Source organism: Ixodes scapularis, unplaced genomic scaffold, assembly GCF_016920785.2.
Source record: "Ixodes scapularis isolate PalLabHiFi unplaced genomic scaffold, ASM1692078v2 PGA_scaffold4__175_contigs__length_147842914, whole genome shotgun sequence".
Lineage (NCBI taxonomy): Eukaryota > Metazoa > Arthropoda > Arachnida > Ixodida > Ixodidae > Ixodes > Ixodes scapularis.
Window position 1 is genome coordinate 122,510,051 of NW_024609879.1, and position 19,642 is coordinate 122,529,692.

A 19,642-nucleotide genomic window follows, 5' to 3' on the forward strand; every position below is an offset into this window, starting at 1 on the left:
TGCGCTTTAGTGTGACCGACCGACACCACCGCGAATGATCGAGGCCTGAGAACATCCTCCTCTTCCTGGATAAAACCTCATTACAATCGGTCATGGGCGTAAATCCACTGGAATTCCGAGGAGGGACATGCAGTTTGTAGTGGTAGCCATTTTAAAAACAGCCTTTTATTTGAGAAAAAAAAAAAAACAAAAAAAAACATTGCCGCCCGGAGAGAAATACTACATAAAAAACGTAACGAAAAAAACAACTGACTTAGTTGTTTATATAGCAGCCATGAACTTCATGGTTTCGCATGTCACAGTCGGTGATCTACTTATCAGAAAAATGTGATTTTGAGAGTTTATTTTCATTTTACGAGTAAGGGCTTTAAAAATGGCAATACCAGTTCATCAGTGAGCATACTTAAAATAACCGTTGATGGTAAGTTACCTGTAGACCAAATACAACGCGCGCATGCGAACAATGTAGTGTTTGAAGAACAGGGTGTCTTATGGTGTCCTCGGTAGTCGAGAAATTTAGCCAGGGCTGTAAGGCCCTAGAAACATTGAGGCTGCCGAATTTCGAATTTCGGCTGAGTGTGCGCCGAAGTGTTATGAAAGGCAGAACGCTGGCGCTCGTGGTGGGACGTCTACATGATTCTTAACCTGCCTGTCGCCGACTACATCCTACATATCCCACTAGGGTTGAAAGGTGGGCCAGTTGGCAGCAGTTCATGATGAAATAAAAAGCGCGCAAAAAACAAGGACGAAAAAGAGAGGACACGTGCGACAGACACGCGCTTACTCGCAACTGAAGTTTTATTCAAACTTGTGAAAACAGGAAGATAGTTCCCTGCACCGGCTGCACATGCGCCATTCAATTATCCCCACAAGCGCTTACTCGCGGATAAGAATGCTTCCTCAGCATCTGTCAAAGCAAGTAACGGGTGACTTACAAAGCCATCACCAAAAGTTTTGATAAGGAAAGCCCCTATACACTCCGTGCGACGCGACTGGCGCGCCGCCGCGCGGCCGGTACCGAAGGTAGGCAGTGAGCACCCCAGAGAAAACGAAACCGAAACCACGCCGCGTACGTTGGTACGCGTTGAAGTCGGAGTGGTGCTTTTGCGCTGGGTTCACAGCATGAAGTGCTGCCTGTGCTGCGTCATTAAGTGCTTCAATAGTGATGCGTCGTATCTCGTGGAGACAAAATTTCACAGTTTTTCACCTCGCCGATGTTTTGTGGGGCAGCGACAACGATGGAGCCGTGCCGTACGACGCGAGAAATTTGGTGTCCCGATCATGTCTGCCACTGTGTCGGCACGGCTGACATATTCTACACTGCCGCTTTGCGCTCTGCGTTTGTTTTCGTAGCAGTAACGCCTACATGTGTCAGCGCCGATAGGACGAACTGAAATACCATCCCACACTCGCGGGTATGCAGTGCCAATTCCGTTGGAGGAATGCCCTCCAAAGAAGTTTCGTCCCCATCGTACGTGTCGTTGATATTTCCGGACAAATATGGCACGCAATCTGTACTTCATGAAGAAAGATTCGAACGGTAAAAAAAGTGACAAATATAAATCTAAAGAAAACAACCATGAAACTCGGAATCACTGGAGAATCGGCGTTTGAGTATGGAAGTTTATGTGGTGTGCTTTCTTTCTTGATCAGCCTAATTTTGGATGTGGAAAAGCTGACACCCCGAGTTCTGTAGACAACATTTTTTTTTCTCGGCTTTAGAGCCACCTATCGCAAGTGGTTCGAACTGGAAGTACCGTCCACTGGTCCCTTCCTACCTGTAAAGTGTGCACCTCCCGCGAGGAGTGGTATTTTCTGACAGCCTTTGACGGTCAAAGCCAGTTCCCATTTAGTTATGCCGCCCAAAACTAAATTTCCACCTGGTTTCACTATGCCAACTATTTTTTGTTATAATAAGTGTTGTGCCAAGTGACGGTCATGTCAAAGTACCTGTGGGCCGAAAATCAGCACCTCGCACAACAGGTTATTACACAACAGCTGACCGCAAAAGCCCTTGGCGGCCAAACCTTGTGTTGACCGACAACTTCGTCTTCTCGGCTTTGGAACTACCTTTCGTAAAGTTGTTTCAATTGGAAGTACAGTCCACTAGTCCCTTCCTATCTCTAAAGTCTCCACCTCCTCCGACCAGTGGTATTCTCTTGACAGCCTTTTCATGATCAAAACCGGTTCCCATTGAGTTACGCCGCCCAAACCAAATTTTCACCTGGTTTCCCTATGCCACCTTTTTTTTTTGTATAATAAGTGCTGTGTCATGTTACTGTCAAGTCCAAGCACCTGTGTTCCCAAATCTGTACTTTGCACAGCAACATTTTGGGTACAATATTGGATATACCGTACAGCTTTATTTCTTTATTCGTTAGAAACAACTTTCACACCTGCTGTCTTAATGAAACTTGGCACACTTCGTGCAGAAACTTAGTGAACATCTCACTCGCCTCCAATATCATCGTTCCAGCAGCCCTGCGTTTACAGCGACGAGCGAAATAAATTTCCCACTCAAAGCAATTATGGTGGCGGCCGTCTTGCTTTTCGGAAAATTGCTCCAACTACTTTTTTGTCCGCAACTAGAGAAATTCCCCCGAATAACGACTAAAACTCAATATATAAGAAGAGGAGAACAGCTAAATGCCCTTCTTAGGTCTGCCCCAGCATTCATGCAACGTCACCCTCAACGTATCGGCTCAAAAAGCAAAAGTTCCGACCGTGCGCGCTTCCGCCGCCACAGCTTGGCATGCGAAAAGGCGCCGCAGGCTGCTGAACGCGCCTCACGGTCGAACGCCAGCTCCTCCGCTAGCGGCGCTGCGCGCGTTTTTCAAAGCGCCCCCTATAGTTCCCGCACGGAGTGTATAACCTCCCTCGCTCTCTGCTCCTTAAATCGTCCTAAAATATTGGTGTTTTTAAAAACCGGAGCAAGTTTGAATAAAACTTCAGTTGCGAGTAAGCGCTTGTCTGTCGTACGTGTCCTCTCTTTTTCGTCCTTGTTTTTGGTGCGCTTTCTATTTTATCATGAGCTACATATTCCTTTTACCCCTGAGTTGACAGTGCAGTGCAACGCCGTTACGCGGCCATCCCACCAATCAACCACCTCCCTTTCATCCCCTGACCAAATATTTTCTCTGTGCGAAGGTATGGGCGGGTGCGTGATCACGTGACAAAGTAAAAAAAAAACATACGACTGGTCCAACGAGCAAGTAGCTTCTACCGAATTGTCAAGTTAACAGTGAACCGAGCATACGCTACAGGCAGCAGCTGCAAGAAATTGATCAAATGTACTTCTCGGGCCAACAACGAATTTTTTTTTTTTTTTTTTTTTTTTTGCCTTGTCTAAGTTTGGTTTTTTCAAAGATACCAGTGGTTATGGGAGGTCGCATGTAAAGGAAGACACTGAGACTGACAAATGGTAATAACGTTTCTTTTAACGCTATTACGTTTGTTTTGTGTTCGTGTATGCGCAACGCTTTCGGATGGCCTTAAATCCATTCCCAGCTAGATGTAGCCACTCTTGCCTCATGCTACAACAGACCATGGAAGAACCAACGAAAGGAAGGGGTATGAAATATTTGAAGTAGGTATAAAAGACTGCGAAAAACACTGACCAGGAGTAAACAGGCTCGCCAAAACCGGGTGCTGATAGGACCGAGCGGTTATCTGGTAGAGGGACGATTCGAACCAGGCGCACGACAGAACTCCAGACTCGCATGGACGTCGGCAGGAGATGCAAAAAAGGCACTTCTCCAAGCAAGACTCCCCTCCTCCCTCCCCTGTCAGACAAAAACAAATGGAGAAACAACCGAAAGAAATAAAACAAAATCGACGCACTTCCTTTCAAAATGTTATGAAAAAAAAAAAAAAAAAGCGCAGCCTTTGTGCATGCGGAAATAAATGAGGAAAAAATTTTAAAAAATCAAGATGTCCTTCCCTGTATCCACAAAACATTCAAAAAGCCATTTGCTTCTTCGACCAGACAAGTGATGAATTCCAGATTCCAGCTTGAGTAAGAAGTTGGTGAAACTGACCGAAAAACAACTTCGTTTCCCCCGCAGGTCGGCTTCAAGTGCCACTTGATACCGTTTCCTTTCGACGAAGTCGCCATACCAACCTCTTTTGTTGGTGTCCTCGTGTATCCGCCTCTCCGTCGAGATGTTTCCGCGGTGTTTTGCTTACGTGTGTTCGTTTGGTTTTCCATCCTTCGTTTGGTTCTCTACCCTTTTGTTGCCGGCGTCTGTCCGGGCCGTGAGGACTCCCCAGTAACGATCCTGGCGCACGAAACGTCCGCAGCGTAACTTCACTTAAGATCTTTATAGGGTCCTTCCATTTATATTCTCTGTAACTCTGCGAGCCCCGTGAGCTACAGAAGCCCAAAAAAGAACTGGGAATGGAAAACCTTATACCAATCGCGCTAACATGATCAAGGCATTTCAGCGGGCGATAAATTCTAGGGTAATGAAGTATCTCGATTGGGAGAGTTTAATGCCGAACACGCACTTTGGGTTCCGACCAATACGTCGACTCAGAATGTTCTCCTTTGGATCTATAAGGACCTATTAGGGAGCCCGAAGAAGTGTCAGACTAAGTGCATCCTGGCTCTTGATTTGAAAGGCGCATTTGATAATGTCTTACACGAAAGCGTGCGTCAAGGACTCAGCGACATTAACTGTGGCCGGAGGACCTTCGAGTATATACGTAGTTCCCGAACGAACCAAACGGCTACGTTAACGCTGAGTAGCATGACGTCCAAGGTCTACAAACTAAGATCGAAAGGGACGCCGCAAGCACCGGATCTCTCTCCGCTGCTATTTAACCTGGCACTGCGGGGTCTACCTGAAACACTGAGAGCGGTTTGCGGAGTGGAACACGCCATCTACGCGGATGATGTTACCCTGTGGTGCAGGACGGGCAGTGACGTGGAGATTGAAGAAAGGATACAAGAAGCAGCTCGAATAGTTGAGAAATATGCCGAAAGTTTCGAAAAAATCTGAACTCTTAACTCTTAGAAATCCCTACGAGAAGCTGGAGGATCGCATTGAAATTGCGATCGGCGCGATGCGGGTGCCCAAGCCAAGGGAGATTTGCATACTGGGCGAGCTCATTGGTCAAGGAAGAGGGAACAAATCGACGATCAATAAGTTGTAAACTATGACTACGTAAGTGTGTGGGATACTTAGAAGGATCAGGAACCGTAGGGAAGGCATAAAGGAGAAGGAGGCAATCCTGCTTGTCCAGACGTTTATAATCTCTAGAATCTCCTGCGGGACTCCCCACCTCGTCCTGAGTGAGGCGGAGAGGCAGAAACTTGATGTGATGATCGGAAGGGCATATACAAATGCGCTGGGCTTCCGGAGAGGACAGCAACCAAACTGCTCCTTTATAAACCCGGAGTTCACAACACGATCGACGAAACTCACGAGATCCACCATTGCATCTCAGTTGAAAAAATTAAAGACCACGGCCAACAGGTCATGGTTTATGGAGAAGCTCGGAATGGCGGTACCAGGCGGGTTCCACGGGATCGAGGACTTAAAGCAGGATCTGCCGCTGGAAGTCAGACAAAAGATAGTAGTTAGTAAAATCCCACGCGCTATGCAGCATGAAAGGAACGCGGGTACAAGGAAAGCCAGAGAAGCTGCACTAACCAAGACATGGGACAGCAGGAAAGGAACGTTTCACGCGAAGGGGGCCGGTTCGGCGTAGGGGGTGGCTGCAGTAGCGCACTCTAAGAAAAAAGGGAGGAGAAAGGTAGCAAAAGCGACTGTTCCTCCTTGTTGCGGACAAGTTGCCCAGAGAAGGGAGGAACGGCAGTTCAGATGAAAGGAGGAGGGCGAGTTGCTCCTTGTTCAGTTGGCGCAGGGGTAGAACATCGCGCTACTGACCAAGTGGTCAACGGTTCGATCCCCAGCAAAGTTTTTTTTTTTTTTTTTTTTTTTTGTAAAGTTTTTTTTTTTTATTTTTGTTTACCAAAACACACATAAACAAACCCAGACCGATGAAAGGAAAATTAAAGTCCTTATTATTCTCCGAGACGTTTTCCTCCTCCAGGCAGACCGGAGAAAGCTTTCGCCCTCCCGACCCATCTTCTTTCGGTTTCGTTTTTCGAGCACATCGCGCACGTTGTTTAATAAATTAATGTTGAGTTGATTGAGCTTCAGCGGCAGCGAAGGCCGCCTGTAATTCCGTCTTCTAGTCCAAACGTGCAGAACATTTCGGTTGCATTGACGATTTTAGCACTAATTTTATCAAATGAGCTAACGAAGCCGCTAGAAACAGCGAAGTTCCGGAGCAGTGCCAGCAGTGCTACATACACTGGGTAAGACGGCCGTCTCCAATTTGCGGGACACACGCGGAACTACAGCAGCGAAACCACGAGGAACTGTGTCGACGTTTTCGACGTTATGGAAATCGCGGGAACTGCGTCCAAGGAAGGCAGGTTTTCCTGCCGGCTGCCTGGGTGCCTTCCGTGCCGAGTGCCAACCGGCGTTCAACGTGATTCTTCTGCGTGTCAGCAACATCGTCAACGTGGTTCTGTATTTCTTCGTGTCAGCGACATCGTGATGGCAGTGTTGTGGGTTGTGAACAGAAGACTGGAATTATCGCCGATGTGACCGTGTGTTCGCGTATCAGTGGTGTAACAACAAGATGAGATGACGTAAACTGTCGGGCATTGATGCCGCTGGTCGGGCCGTTATCGGAGGGGCCGGGGTGTCGCAGGATGACATTCCGCTTTACATTAAGAGTAAAGCTATACGCACTCCGGAGTGCGCTTCGGACGGAAATGGCTATACGCACTCCGCTTTTCTCGTATAAAAAGAGTGGACACAACGAGTTTCCTAAGCGGTGCCATGGCATAGGGGTTAGGGTGTCCGCCTCATACGCACGTAGACGCGGGTTCGATCCGCGGTGGGCCTACTTTTTTTTTTTTTTTTCCTCGAACATTTTGTTTTGTCGAGACATTTGGCGATATTTACGACATTTCCTTTTTTGCGATGAACAATAAAATAATAAAAAAAAAAAAATCGAATGTTGTCGAGAAACTTCGCAGAACTAAATGGTATCGGACTCCCTTTCCGGAGGTGCGATCGGGGACAGCGGGGCTTGGATTGCCGGCTGGACGCCGCGAAGCGGCGTGTACTGGTTACGCTTTGTAATTAGCAGCCGATACTGTCGCCGCGAAGCGGCGTGAACGCAGGCGGGGGGCTGTGTTAACGAGCGCCCCAGTGATTCACGCGCCGTTCGAAAAGGGTGGCCCGAGCGGCATGATCTCTCGGAGGAGTGCGTATAGCCATTTCCGCGCAAAGCGCACTCCGGAGTGCGTATAGCTTTACTCTTACATTAAAGAGTTTAAAACGTTTAAAACCACTTGAGGGATTAGGTGCAGTCGATGGACGTGTGGATAGTCATGTTGGAACGCTGGTCTGAACGGTAAGCTCCTATCGTACAGTGGCCAATGTGACTGTCGGTCCCCGAGAGCGATTGCGCTCTGGGGAAAAGACAACACTACGAAAGTATGACGGAAAGTACGTATATTTATAATGGAAGTTTAGCATAAAAAAAAAAGACAGGCAAAATCGAAAAAAAAAAAACGCTATCCTTTATTTTACTGTTTAAATATATTACGGTTCCTGTAGAAACTGCCCTCTAAGTGGCGCGCTGGGATGAGCGCTAGAAGTTTTCGAGCTCGCAACGGCGCAGCTCCGTACACTTAACAGTTGTCGGAAGTCGCGGCTTTGACTGCATTCAAGTTGATCGAAAAGCGATTTCTGTGCCCGTGAAGCATCACTTCCAGCTGAGTGGATATCCGCTCTACAGAGATTAATTCAAGACGGCAATTGCAGCTTTGCGCGAACAGCACAAATAGAAAAACGAACACTACAATATAAATACTGGCTACGAAGGGCCATGTGGGAAAACAAACTCATGGCTTGGAACCACATTGGAGCGGCTCGATTTATTGGCTTTCAAATAATTATGGCATGATTGAGCGTCTTCTTTTTAATAAGAGATTCATCCCCTGAGCCATTAAGAATAGCCTCAGATGTATGACATTGCTGGAAAAAAAATGAACATGTTCGGAATATTTTTTTTTGCTTAGGGAGTCACCGAAAAATTCCGCACGTTCAAAACGACCACTATAAAAGACGGAAACGCAGGGCTCGCTAGTAGTGATCGGGGTAGTGTGCTGTTGTATTGATGTTTGTATGTGCGATGCCTGTGTATGCGTTCAATATATGTTGACCTGATGTTTGTAGTGTGCGCAACGTGCCTACATGTGTTAGAGATTCCGAAGAAAAGGAAACGCAATTGTGGCGTAAGAAAATAAAAATATTTTTTTTGTAAAACATGAATTGGGCGGTACCTAGCGCCACCTAGCCTAGCTACGTGCGATTACTCTGCTTGACCCTGCCATCTGGTGGCAAACGATTTAACATCCTTTTACGCTACGCGGCTACGCCATAATTTCGTGTTACCGTGCTGAGATAAGCCAAGAGGTTGCCAAGGTTGCTTCGGATTTGCTTTTTTTTGAGAGCGGCTTTTGGTTTTGCGGGCGAATGATTTTCACTCCTCCGTGATGTGCGGTTGACGCTACGGTTGACGAAGGAATTGTGGCTCGAGGAATAGCAAAGGTAGGACATAAAGTGCGCGAACTGAGTGCCGGTTGTCTCCGTTGAACATCGCAGTGCTGACGATGAGAAGACTGAGTGACTGCATGCTTTCGAAACGTAAGTTTCTTTACCTGCAGGGGTAAAGAAACTTCGGAAATAAATACAGTTCGCGGAAAGCTCGTGTTACTTTTTTATTTCCTGCTCCTCTCGCTTCGTGCAATAGACTTAGTGTTCTCGTTAAGCCTTACCGAGCTCGATTTGCTCGATTCGTGGCCGCCATAATGAGATGCAGTCGACGGAGGAACTTTTCCTCCCCTGCTTAAGGGACGAAAGTTTCTCCCTTTCTGAAGGAACATATGTGTCAAGAGCGTTCCTCCCTTTAGGGAGGACTATACTGACCCTTTTTTCTAAGAGTGCGGTGGCCAACGCGCAGGGACAGATCTTAAGAATTGCGTCGATAAGGGCGGAGACAGCAGGGCAGGTCGAGGAAGCAGCAGTCGCGTTGGCGGTAACATGCGATCTTCGTGCAACGGTAACTTCGAACTCGTAAAAGGTTTGCAGAAACTTTGAGCGTGGGGCGATTAGCTTGGTGATACGAAGCAGCCTGAACAAGGTAGAGGGAGGGCACTTAATTTGGGCACCCGGACACATCCCTATTGAAAATATTTCTGAAGGGCCCGTCAGCCTTGAAGGATTATGGGACCTCACAGGCCTTCAAAACCCTTCAAAAATACCCTACACAAAAACCCTTCAAGGATACCCCATAGAAAAACCCTTTAGCCCCACAGCCCTTCAACCCGTCAGACGTTTTAGCCCATCATCCCTTTAGGCGCCCAAATGACTGTGAACCATAGACAAAAATGCAGGTCAAAACATTGAAAATTTATTGCCGACATTTTAGTTTTACATGCATATTATAACTCAAAAAGCAACGCTTGTTCAAACCCGGGGCAAGGAGCTGTAGACGAAAGGAATCACATCAAACAGGGACAACTGACATCCTTATCACAAAGAAAATACCTTTCAAAGTACTCACAATGCCGCTGGGTATATTCCTGATGTACTGTAGTTCAGCTAATAAAACCGAGCAGGTGCACCTCACGGACACATACACAGTCTCAGTAAGCACGCTTAGCGAAAACCACGAACTCGTAAGCAGCACCCGCCGCCGCTGAGAAATCCCAAGCACAGTCACGGTTCGTCCATGATGACATCGCGCCGGCGTCTTCGGCGTATTTTTCGCTCGCTGGTCTGAAGTCGGACGGACGAAGAGGCGCAAGGAACAAGTCCGGACAGCGGCCGTCATCCACCGTCTGAACACCCACAGTGCCACAATCCCGGTGCGCAGGCACAACATGCGGTGGGACGCTAACCCCGACTGCCAGGCTTTGCAGCGAGTAAGCCGACACCGGCCACCATCTCCTTGAATGCGCTGAACACAATGGCGCTCGAGCGGTGCTGAAGGCGACCTGCGCCGAACTATGGTTCACCTGCGGTGCCAAGAAAGAAACTGCAGGGATCAAAACAGACCAAGGGGCGAGCCATCAAAACCATGCATGCTTCCTGGAGGAAATTTGTCCGCTCCAAACATCCCGGCTCGTGGGATAACCGGCACCGCACACGAGCAGAGAGAACATGGCTATGGCCTCCCCCGCTTGCACACACCACCCTCCTCCCCCCGACCGCTGGCCTGGCAGCCCTGCACCGTCTCCCCATCGCCGGGCGGAGAGAGGCGATTGCTTTTTGGGGACAGTCCCCCGTGGGGGGACCGGTTCCCGGAACGAGTCGCTCCCGCGTGCGTCCCTGTTCCTGGAAAGCGCGCACTGCTCTCGGCTTGTTTTTTTTTTTTTTTTTTTTTTTATATACATGGTTGCACGGATTTCGCTTCGAACGGACAGGATTGCGTTCGCCTCAAAACGCCGCTCGGCTAACACCACTCGGCCCGCGGCTCGTCAATTCTCCACATGGGGCGGTCGCCCTCAGTGGCCTCTTTCGCGACCGAACACCCGGGCAGTGACAGACGGGTCCAGGAGCCCACTCGTATTTGATAGAAGAGCAGTAATAAAAATCTGACCGTACACACACACGATCGGAATTCTCCAAATACTTATTTTTTCCCCCGTAGCGTACAATAAGCAGCTATGTTCGTTAATTCTGCGAAATGTGTTTTTTCCACCTGGGCCGTTGCCCACAGACATATCAAGAGGCCTGAAGGTTTTCCCGACCCCATTAGAAAAGTTCTTGACAGGCTTTTAGACACTTCAAGGCATTGTAAAGGGCACTTTAGACATTTCAGGAGAGCCTCTGACGGGGCCAGTGAACCCACCAGGAAATATCGGTGCCCCCGTCAAACATCTCAGAAATTCTTGAAGTCCCTTCAAACCCTTTAAAAAAATCCTGAAGTCCCATCAGAGCGATTTTCAATAGGGATGGAGTAGGTAGGGAAAGAAGCGGCAAATGGCCACGGTCCAAGGCGCGCATTAGCGGGACTCGACCCGGCCCCAGGTAGACCCAATCCCGAAGTCTCATACGACGAAGCTTTTGAGGCAAGAAGATTAGGCAGGATAGAATTTCCTGGCCCGGTCAATAGACTGATGAAGGAGGAAGAATGGGTGTGGCGAAGACTTCAAACAGACACGTTCGTGACGCCAGTCAAACTTCACCTGTGGTACCCGGAGAGCTACACTACGGCGGACTGCCCTTTCTGTGGTACGCACCGGGCGGACATTTACTGCATGGCTTGGCTGTGAAAAGAGGTGCCAGGACTGGTTCCGATGGAGACCCGCATCCCGGCGATCGCAATTTCAATGTGATCCTCCAGCTTCTCGTAGGGATTTCTAATTAAGATTTCAGATTTTTCCGGTGCGCATTTCATCCCTCAACTTACGGCATATTTCTCATATTTATATAGCCCAGAGTCCAGGAGTGGGAAGCGGGACTAAGGTGCGAGGCGGCCAGCACGCAGAAGCGGCTGGTAGCCAGGGCACTGCAGATTCAAGCCGCAACTGTTGCCCCAGCAGAATAGGGGCACACAACCACTCCACTTCTTTCTTTTAGAGCGCAGCTCTTAGGCGCCCGTTTCCAGCTTGAGCGGCGTCAGCGTCGCCCGCGCGGTGCATTATGGGAAACGTCCCATAATGCAACCCGCGGTTACGCCGAAATGTACGTCCCATAATGCACCGCGCGGTTACGCTGAAACGCCCCATAATGCAACGCGCGGTTCATAAGTGAGACCCGCGCGTTGCATTATGGGACGTTTCCCATAATGACGTCACACGTGACGTCACGAGCGACGTCACGAGGGTCCCGCGCGTGGGAATATGGGAAACGTCCCATCATGCAACGCGTGGGTCTCACTCGTGACCCGGGCGTTTCCCCCGTACACTCCCCTCAACCTCCTTAAGAGCTGCGCTCGAATTCGGTATTACAGGGAGTTAGTGTAAACGCACGGGGCGAGACTGACTCCGGTTCGCCACGTGGAGCACCTTTTCTAGCCCCGTGAGTTTCTGGAATTTTGGGTGTAGAACTTTCGGCATGTAGAACATTCGAAACGCGATCAGACGGTAACGTTCTCGAACTTACAAGAACGCCAAGTTGACAGGATAAATAAAAGAGCATTGCGCTCCCTGGAATCAAACCTGGTACGTCCTCGCGACAGCCGAGCGCGGTAACCACTCGGCCACACGCGCTGCACTATTAGCGGCGAGAATTTATGGTGGCGCCCTCCTACGGTTCCCCCTTGTGACGTCATTACCTTGCACACAACAAGTTCGATGGTGTTTGTAAATAGCATGGTGGAAGCTTGAAATCATTGCGCTCTCAAAGGAACACTTCCAACACCGTCAAAATTAAAGTTCTTTCATTCCTCTTACTTCCGTCGATGATATACCCTTTCCGACGTCATAAGTCAGCGTTCGGCCAATCGTGGAAGGCCGACCACAGCGACGCTTTCGGTCGCGCTCGTCGACAATAATCATCTAGAAGAACCGCACTGCGCAAGTTAAGTTTGGTTGTCCTTTAATAAAAAATAAACCCTTGTTCACAAAAAAAAAAGTAAGAAAAAAATCGCTTTTTGGGAAGACGGGAACGAACCACGCTTCTTCCTGTAAGTAGGCCGGAGCGAAGCGGCCAAAATAGAGGAGCCTGGGGTACCTCTTCAGAAGGAATCAAATCGCTAAAGGAAGGGTAGGGTCTCAGCCACCACATCGAGCTGCGGTGGAATGCATAAACAACCCCTCACTTGAGGGCCGTAAAAGAGCGCGCCTGTCTTTTCTAGTCGGGCTTGGGAACGGGTTATTAACCATTTATTTGTACGGACAATAACGCGGTGATTAACCATTTGTACGGACGATTCACAAGAAAAGAAAAAAAAACGGCTTTGTGTGGTGGTGATCACCTTCTGAAGAGGTTGAGGGGGCTGGGTGGGGAGAGGAGAGTCGGGAGTTCGTTTCTGGACAGTGCAGTTCTGCTTAACCAAATTCACACCAGGTCGTCAAGAGAACCGACTATAACACAGTCTCACACATGAAGGGGGGCGTCGGAGACCGCCCAGTCACTGCCAGCCTCGGCTTTTCCTTCACACGTAACATTCCGTGCACATGATTGGGAGCTCGCCACCTACACCCCCTTTCATTATGTCATAGCTGGCTGATATTTGTCAAGAAAATGACAAAGAATATTAGGAAATTTCTTGCATACAGGATATTGATCACGGCCGTCCATCTAGTGGGAAGAGGAAAATAGTAACCACTGACGTCTGTGATTATTCGGGCAACTCTTGTCCCAGTCCTCATGAGCAACCTCCCGCTTTAAAAATGCAGCTTGTCAAAGAATCCGCCCTCAACTGATATCTTACATATATGCCGATTTTAAATAACGACGGATGTTTCCTGGTACAACTAAATTCAATCAGGAGAATGCAAGTCCCTGACAGATTGCTTTTTGTTGAACTCTGGAATAGAGGAAACACACCACGCGCATATCGAGAGCTAAGCTGTATTTTTAGGTTTAGGACTTTTAAGTTACTGAGAGTGAATTCCTTAGCTTTTTCAAGCTGGGGTTTCCACGTTCGTACACTCATTTTGGAGCTGTCTGCCCTTCTCACTTTTTATATTTTCTGAATTGCGAAAAGATAGACTGCAAAACTAAAATATAACTGGGAGTGCGCGAAAAGTAGGTCGATCGGTCATTGAACTGCACCTTATTTTATTCAAAGTCTCGAGACACACTTTGGCTTTAGTGAGTTGGGCAAAGCCTGACTCCTTGTGTTTTTAAGACATTTTCATTGAAATTCTATAGTATTTTTTGCAGTTCTTGTTTGTTAGTGAATATCCCTATCGCGAAATGTGAAAAGTAAAAAAAAAAAAAAAAAAGAATAGTGGTTCCTTTGTGTGCGGCAAGCCGCTGGTTCCGCAACGTCTGTACCTGGGTCACGATTTGTAAGAGTTTTGTATCCGCGCATTTTGTTACTGGAATCGAGAGCCGTCCTATTCTTTAACAGCGGAATTTTTACACAGGCGACTAGAACTGCAAGTAAACTTTTGTTTAAAAAAAGAACCATAAATAGGTTGTAAAAATGATGCTGGTGATCTTGTGTTAGAATGCGTGACTGTTAAACATGGACGTATAAATGCAGAGCTTATTTTTGGACATTACACTAGTGTCGTTCCTTTTCTTTTTCCTGATTTTAAAATACTGAAAGTTCCCTAACGTGCCTTTATCTTCTCTGTAATTCTTGTTATGAGAAAGTTCTGTGGACAACTCAATGTGATGAGCCATTCTTTGACGATGGGGATAGGCTCTAGTCCCTCCATGCTTTTACCGCGTCTTTGTTGTGCTTCTCCGACCCTTCGATACTGAAAAGGGGGGGGGGGGGGGGGGCGCCGGTACAGTCTTTAGAGGGGGGGACACTTGCACATGGTATCCCCCCTCGTGAAACACAGGGGGGGGGGGCAGGAGACCCCTGTGTTTAACGTCAAACTTCTATACGTACATTGGCATTGATTAATCTAGGTGATGTTGAATCGACTGCGTTGCAGTATTTTGTGAATGCTTACAAATATCATAAGGTGAAGTTTTCATTAACCTAAACTCCGCTCATTTTTCTTTACCTTCCCATATTTAAGACTGTTGAAGGCGATTTCAGTCAATTCTACGATCACGTCAGATACCTTTAGAAGTACTAACGTTAGAAAAATGTGTATGGCGTAAATCATATTTAGTCGACAGTTTACGTATGGCAAGGCATAGCATTCGACATTTCTGGTCCGTATGCTGTTGTCAACTTTGTAACTGGTTGAATGACCAACACTGTTCTGCCACGCACAATTTTGTTCTATTTTCTCCTTAGCAACCACGGAAAACATATCGGGTAAGCAACTTCTAAATCCACTAAAAGTCGCCTGAGACGCGTCCGTGCTGAAACCTTAAATTCTGAGAGTGCTGTTTGGGGTATTTAGATAGGCTTCTAAAATATAAAAAAAAGTATTCAATCACTACTACGAGGCCATAAAAATTTCTATCCTATCTTTTTTTTTTTAAAGCAAGTGGAGTTTGTTGGTATGAACAGTTCTATCTGTCCAAAATACCGGAACGCTCAGCAAAAATGTAATATTTTTTAATCCGAGTTCTTGAGGAGTGCTAAGTGGATTCCGTCGCGATTAGACGACAGCAAAAGAACCGCCGTCGTAAAATGCACCCTGCAGAAGAAGAAAAAATGTGGATCTTAAAATATTTGGGGAGTTAACTTTGGACTCCGGGAGCCCAGAATGCGTGGCCTGTTTGAAGCTGCGAGCGGAGTTAGCGTACTTTTTCTCAGCCTGTCATTCATATAAAAGGCGTACAACGAGTGCAGCAGGTCTTACGGACGCTCAGCAAACGAAACGAAATTTACACGCCAAATTTAGCGGGGAAAATTGTTTTTTTCACCCGTTACACTTCCGTTACGCATGTTACACTTTCGTTACAGCTGTAATGCGCTGCCGTATACGCCTGCCGCACTTCCGTACACGTTTCTTGGGCTGCACGTGACTTGGAGCATGAATGGCCTTCCGGAATCGCTACTATCCTAAACCCGTTCGCGTTCTCTGTCAACCCGCAGCCGAGTGCGCTGTGACGGAGTGGTCCAAGTTCGGCTCGTGCAGCGTGACGTGCGGCCAAGGCGTCCGGACTCGCACCCGAAGCTTCCTGATGCGGGACAAGGCGTTCATGTTCAACTGCAAGACTCAGCTCGTCGACAGGGACGTCTGTGAGATTGACTGCTCGGGGTGTGTATAATATCGCCAGCTCGTGCGCCGGAAGCTTCTCATGCTATGCACATTTTGTACGAGTTTGACCGCAGCCCGTGCGCTACGCGGAGCGCAAGATCGTGTGCTTCTTGCGCAGGGGATTGCGGTGACTTCGGAACGCCGAGGTCTGATTGCCTCCGCTTGGAAGGAGAGTGGCGAGCGGCGTCTTGAATCGATATCTACCCGCTATCCTAGCCAATCAGAGCTCGGAGTTTTGATGTCACTGCCGAACGTGTATTGTAACGGCGCTCGTCGTCCTTTTTAGACTTAGGCTAGGTGGCGCAAGCTACCGCCCGTTACAAAGGGTATAGCCATTAACATCCATCCATCCATCCTTGCGGGTTTGCTATCACCGGCTAAAATAATCACGAAGAGAAAAAAAAAAGCGCAGGATCGCGGCGCATTTACTGCGCGTGATTGGTCTAGTCAGTGATATCGAGCGCACGAAGGAAGGGGTGAACGCCGTACGTGGCGATGCACTGTAGGCGCTGCTTGATTTGATAATCGCAGCAACCACGCGATCACGTAACCCATAGGAGTGCCAGCAGCGTGATCACATGGCCGATACTGGCACTAACCATTTGACCACGTGACTCACAGTTTCACCGACCACGTGACCAACAGTGGCCCAAACCACGTGACAATGATACGTATCCTGAGTCTATAGGTACGACGACTTTATCAAGTTTGACCAAAGGGCTCTCCGCATTGTCTCTGTTTCGTCGACATGGCAAAGTTTGAACTTAAGTGAAACTAAAGCGGTTTCGTATTTGAGAGAGGAAAAGGAGAACACACTTAGATAGCCTCCATTTGGCCTCCAGGATCACGCATATCAAATTTCTATTTTAATCTGATCCGTCAAGTAGGCATAACATCATTTTCAAAATATAGCGCTGAAGCCCCCCCTTCCCCGCATGTCGGAATGAAACGAAGTGTACGGCGTGCCAGTTGGTCTGTTTCTTGCATAGGGGTTGCGTTGATGTCAGAACACCGAACTATTGTTGGCTCATTGAAAACAAATCGTGGGTAGACGTCAAGGTGTCTAGTATGGATGTCTATCCTTCCAATGGAAGCCAATCAGAGCTCGGCGTCGTTCTGACGTCACCGCAACTCCTGCGCAGGAAGCAGACGACTTGCCTTCCGCATAGTTACTGAAGGCCTAAGAAACGCAGGGTGTGGCAAAGCATCTCATTCTCACTCCTCAGCCAATGAGATAGCGGTATTCGCCGATTAAAGTGCCAAATAGCGAATCGTGTAGCAACGCGTGAACACATTAAGCCCCGAGTTTATTAACCTCTCGGCAACTAAGTCACTGACAGCTTAAGACACGCAGAGCGTGGCGAGGGCCGAGACATCTTATGATCCGATCCGAAGCCAATATCAGGTTGTGGGCGTCAGTCGGTACGGACGTTCAAGGACCAATTTCGACCAAGAAGCGTGAACGCAGTTACGTCACGCCCGGCGTTTCTGGAGTTGTCGGTGACGATTTAGAGCTTCGGGGCGCAGCCGTCAGCCCGAATACTCCGCGTCATCCTGCAAAAACGGTTCGACCAATGAGAGGAGCGAGCGGTGCCGGGCCACGGTAAACATTGAGTCTTATGGGCAACCTTGCAATGCTGGTTGGGTTAGTGGCGCCATTTATTGACTGAAGCAAGAAATGCTGGGTAGGCCAGGACGCCGTGGGCGTATGTAACATGACAGTACGGAGGAAGCTACGGCGCCCTGCAGGCCAATCCGAACAACGTAGTGAGGCACGCGATCATGTATCGCCGGAGTGCGCTTTCACGGGCCGTGGCCGGCTGGCTGTACACCTTTCCCACGCTCGTCATTCGCGGGCCGAAAATGCTTAGTCATCGGGTTGTGAACGTATGTGCAGGCTCTGATTTTCCGCAGAAGCGAGCTCCTGGACATGCGCGGAACCCGTTTCACAGTCCTGCTCTCTGAGGTGGCAGTACGCAGAAGGCAATTTTTGGAAGGGTCTGTGCTCTGTTCACCCCTAAGCTGACAGAGCGGCGGAAGTTACGTGCTCGTTGCTCTTTCACCTCATGACCTCACTCTCAGGAATACCCATGTGCCGTGCGCGGGATCAGTTGGTGAAAAATAGGCGGTTGACTGGTCCGGCGAGCACATGACTCCCAGCGCACTGTCATGTTAGGGCGTGAACGGATATTCGCGACTCCAGCGACCTGTAGGAGTCGCCACCATCGGGCAAATATGGCGGTCTTAGACAGGTCGTGCCGTGCCATGTGTCAGCTCAACGCACAACGCTCGGCTTTCTACAGGCAAGCATATTGCCCCAAAATGGTTTGCCCCGATTTTTACTCGCAGCGTTTCAAACCGGCGGCGATGTGTTGGGGTAGCCGAGCTTCCACAGGTGTGACCTTCTTCGGGAAAGCGATGGAAGGACTGCGGTGCCGATGAACCTGGTTCACGCGGTAGCGTACATTGCGTTCAGAGCGACCTGGGAAACACACTGATAGGACAGTAACGACAAAGTCACGGAGACAACCGTTTCATTGCGCCAACCGCCGACACCATGTAACCATGGAAGCCAAAAGGGACGAGCAGCAGTTGCGAAAGAACCTGTTCCGTTCAGTCCACTGTTTTTTCACCACGTGCCGTCCCTTTTGCTGGAGTCGCGAATAGTGGTAAAGGGGCATCAGCCCTTCTAGCCACGAGACCTCATTGGCACAGGAGCGTGTGATAATGGTCGCGCTTCTCATTGGTCGTGTTACCTACAATCTCTGTTCCGGGCGCGTCACGGTATATTAGGGTGAACCCGAGAAATGCAGAGCGTGACGTATTATGTACACGCTTCTTGCTTGTGATTCGTTCTTGGGCGTCCCTGCAGGATAATGCCGCCTCCTCACTGACTGCAGAGCAGTAATAAGATGCTCGGAAGTCGCCTGCGTTTCTTAGCTTGTCAGTGTCAGTGACTCGGGGCCACTTACACACACCGTTCCAATCGACGCGGCATTTCAACGTACGCCTGTCGCTGCCGCAGTGGAGTGAGCTGCGAGACTACGCCGTGGAGTGAGTGGGGCGATTGCAGCGTCACCTGCGGCAAGGGCGTGCGCATCCGACAGCGCAAGTACAAGCAGCATATGGCGAGGAAGCGCTGCACGCTCGAGCTCATGGAGAAGGAGATGTGCGTCGCGCCCGTAATGACCTGCAAGGACGCGCCCGAAGTGGTAAGGAGGACGTCACTCCAGGGAGGGAACAAAGAATGTTTGCGCGCACCGGTTGCGGCTTCACAAAATGCCGTTAGCGCGTTTAAGTGAACCTATCCGTAGAGCAAGTCGTCTGCTTTTGTGCAGGGGTCGCGGTGGCATCGAAACGACACCAAGCTCCGATTGGTTTTGATTGAAAGAATTGTGGGTAGACCTCAAGGTTAGATGCCTTGAGGTCTACCCACTGTTGTTTTTTTCCTTCAATCAGCCAATAAGACTTTGGCGTACTGATATCCTTGAAACCCGATGTTCAAGAAGCAGACGAACTTACGCTCCGCATAGATAAGCCTGACCGGATTCATGTTAAAGGATTCAGAGTTCCCTGACCAAACTCTTCCTATTGACGAAAGGGCGAACAACGCAAACAAAGCAGCCACGAAAGTTCTTTGTAGCTGAAATGCACCAAAACGTCAACCAGAAATAGCTGCCCAACGTGTCCTCAGTGGCTATTCCTCATGTCGATTGTTTATCCTTCAAATCAGCTGAAACAGAATGTGGGCATGCACGC

The 19,642-nt window shown here is 48.8% G+C and overlaps 1 protein-coding gene across 2 annotated transcripts in view; it reads left to right on the forward strand.

Moving 5' to 3' along the window:
• The window catches only part of LOC8051674 (spondin-1), a 167,935-nt gene that overhangs the window by 132,596 nt on the left and 15,697 nt on the right, over positions 1-19,642 (forward strand). For both annotated transcript variants that reach the window (XM_029980891.4, XM_029980892.4), the window contains exons 9-10: positions 15,718-15,883; positions 18,909-19,095. In XM_029980891.4, coding sequence (XP_029836751.2) covers positions 15,718-15,883; positions 18,909-19,095 — 353 coding nt within the window. The remainder of the gene's footprint in view (positions 1-15,717; positions 15,884-18,908; positions 19,096-19,642) is intronic.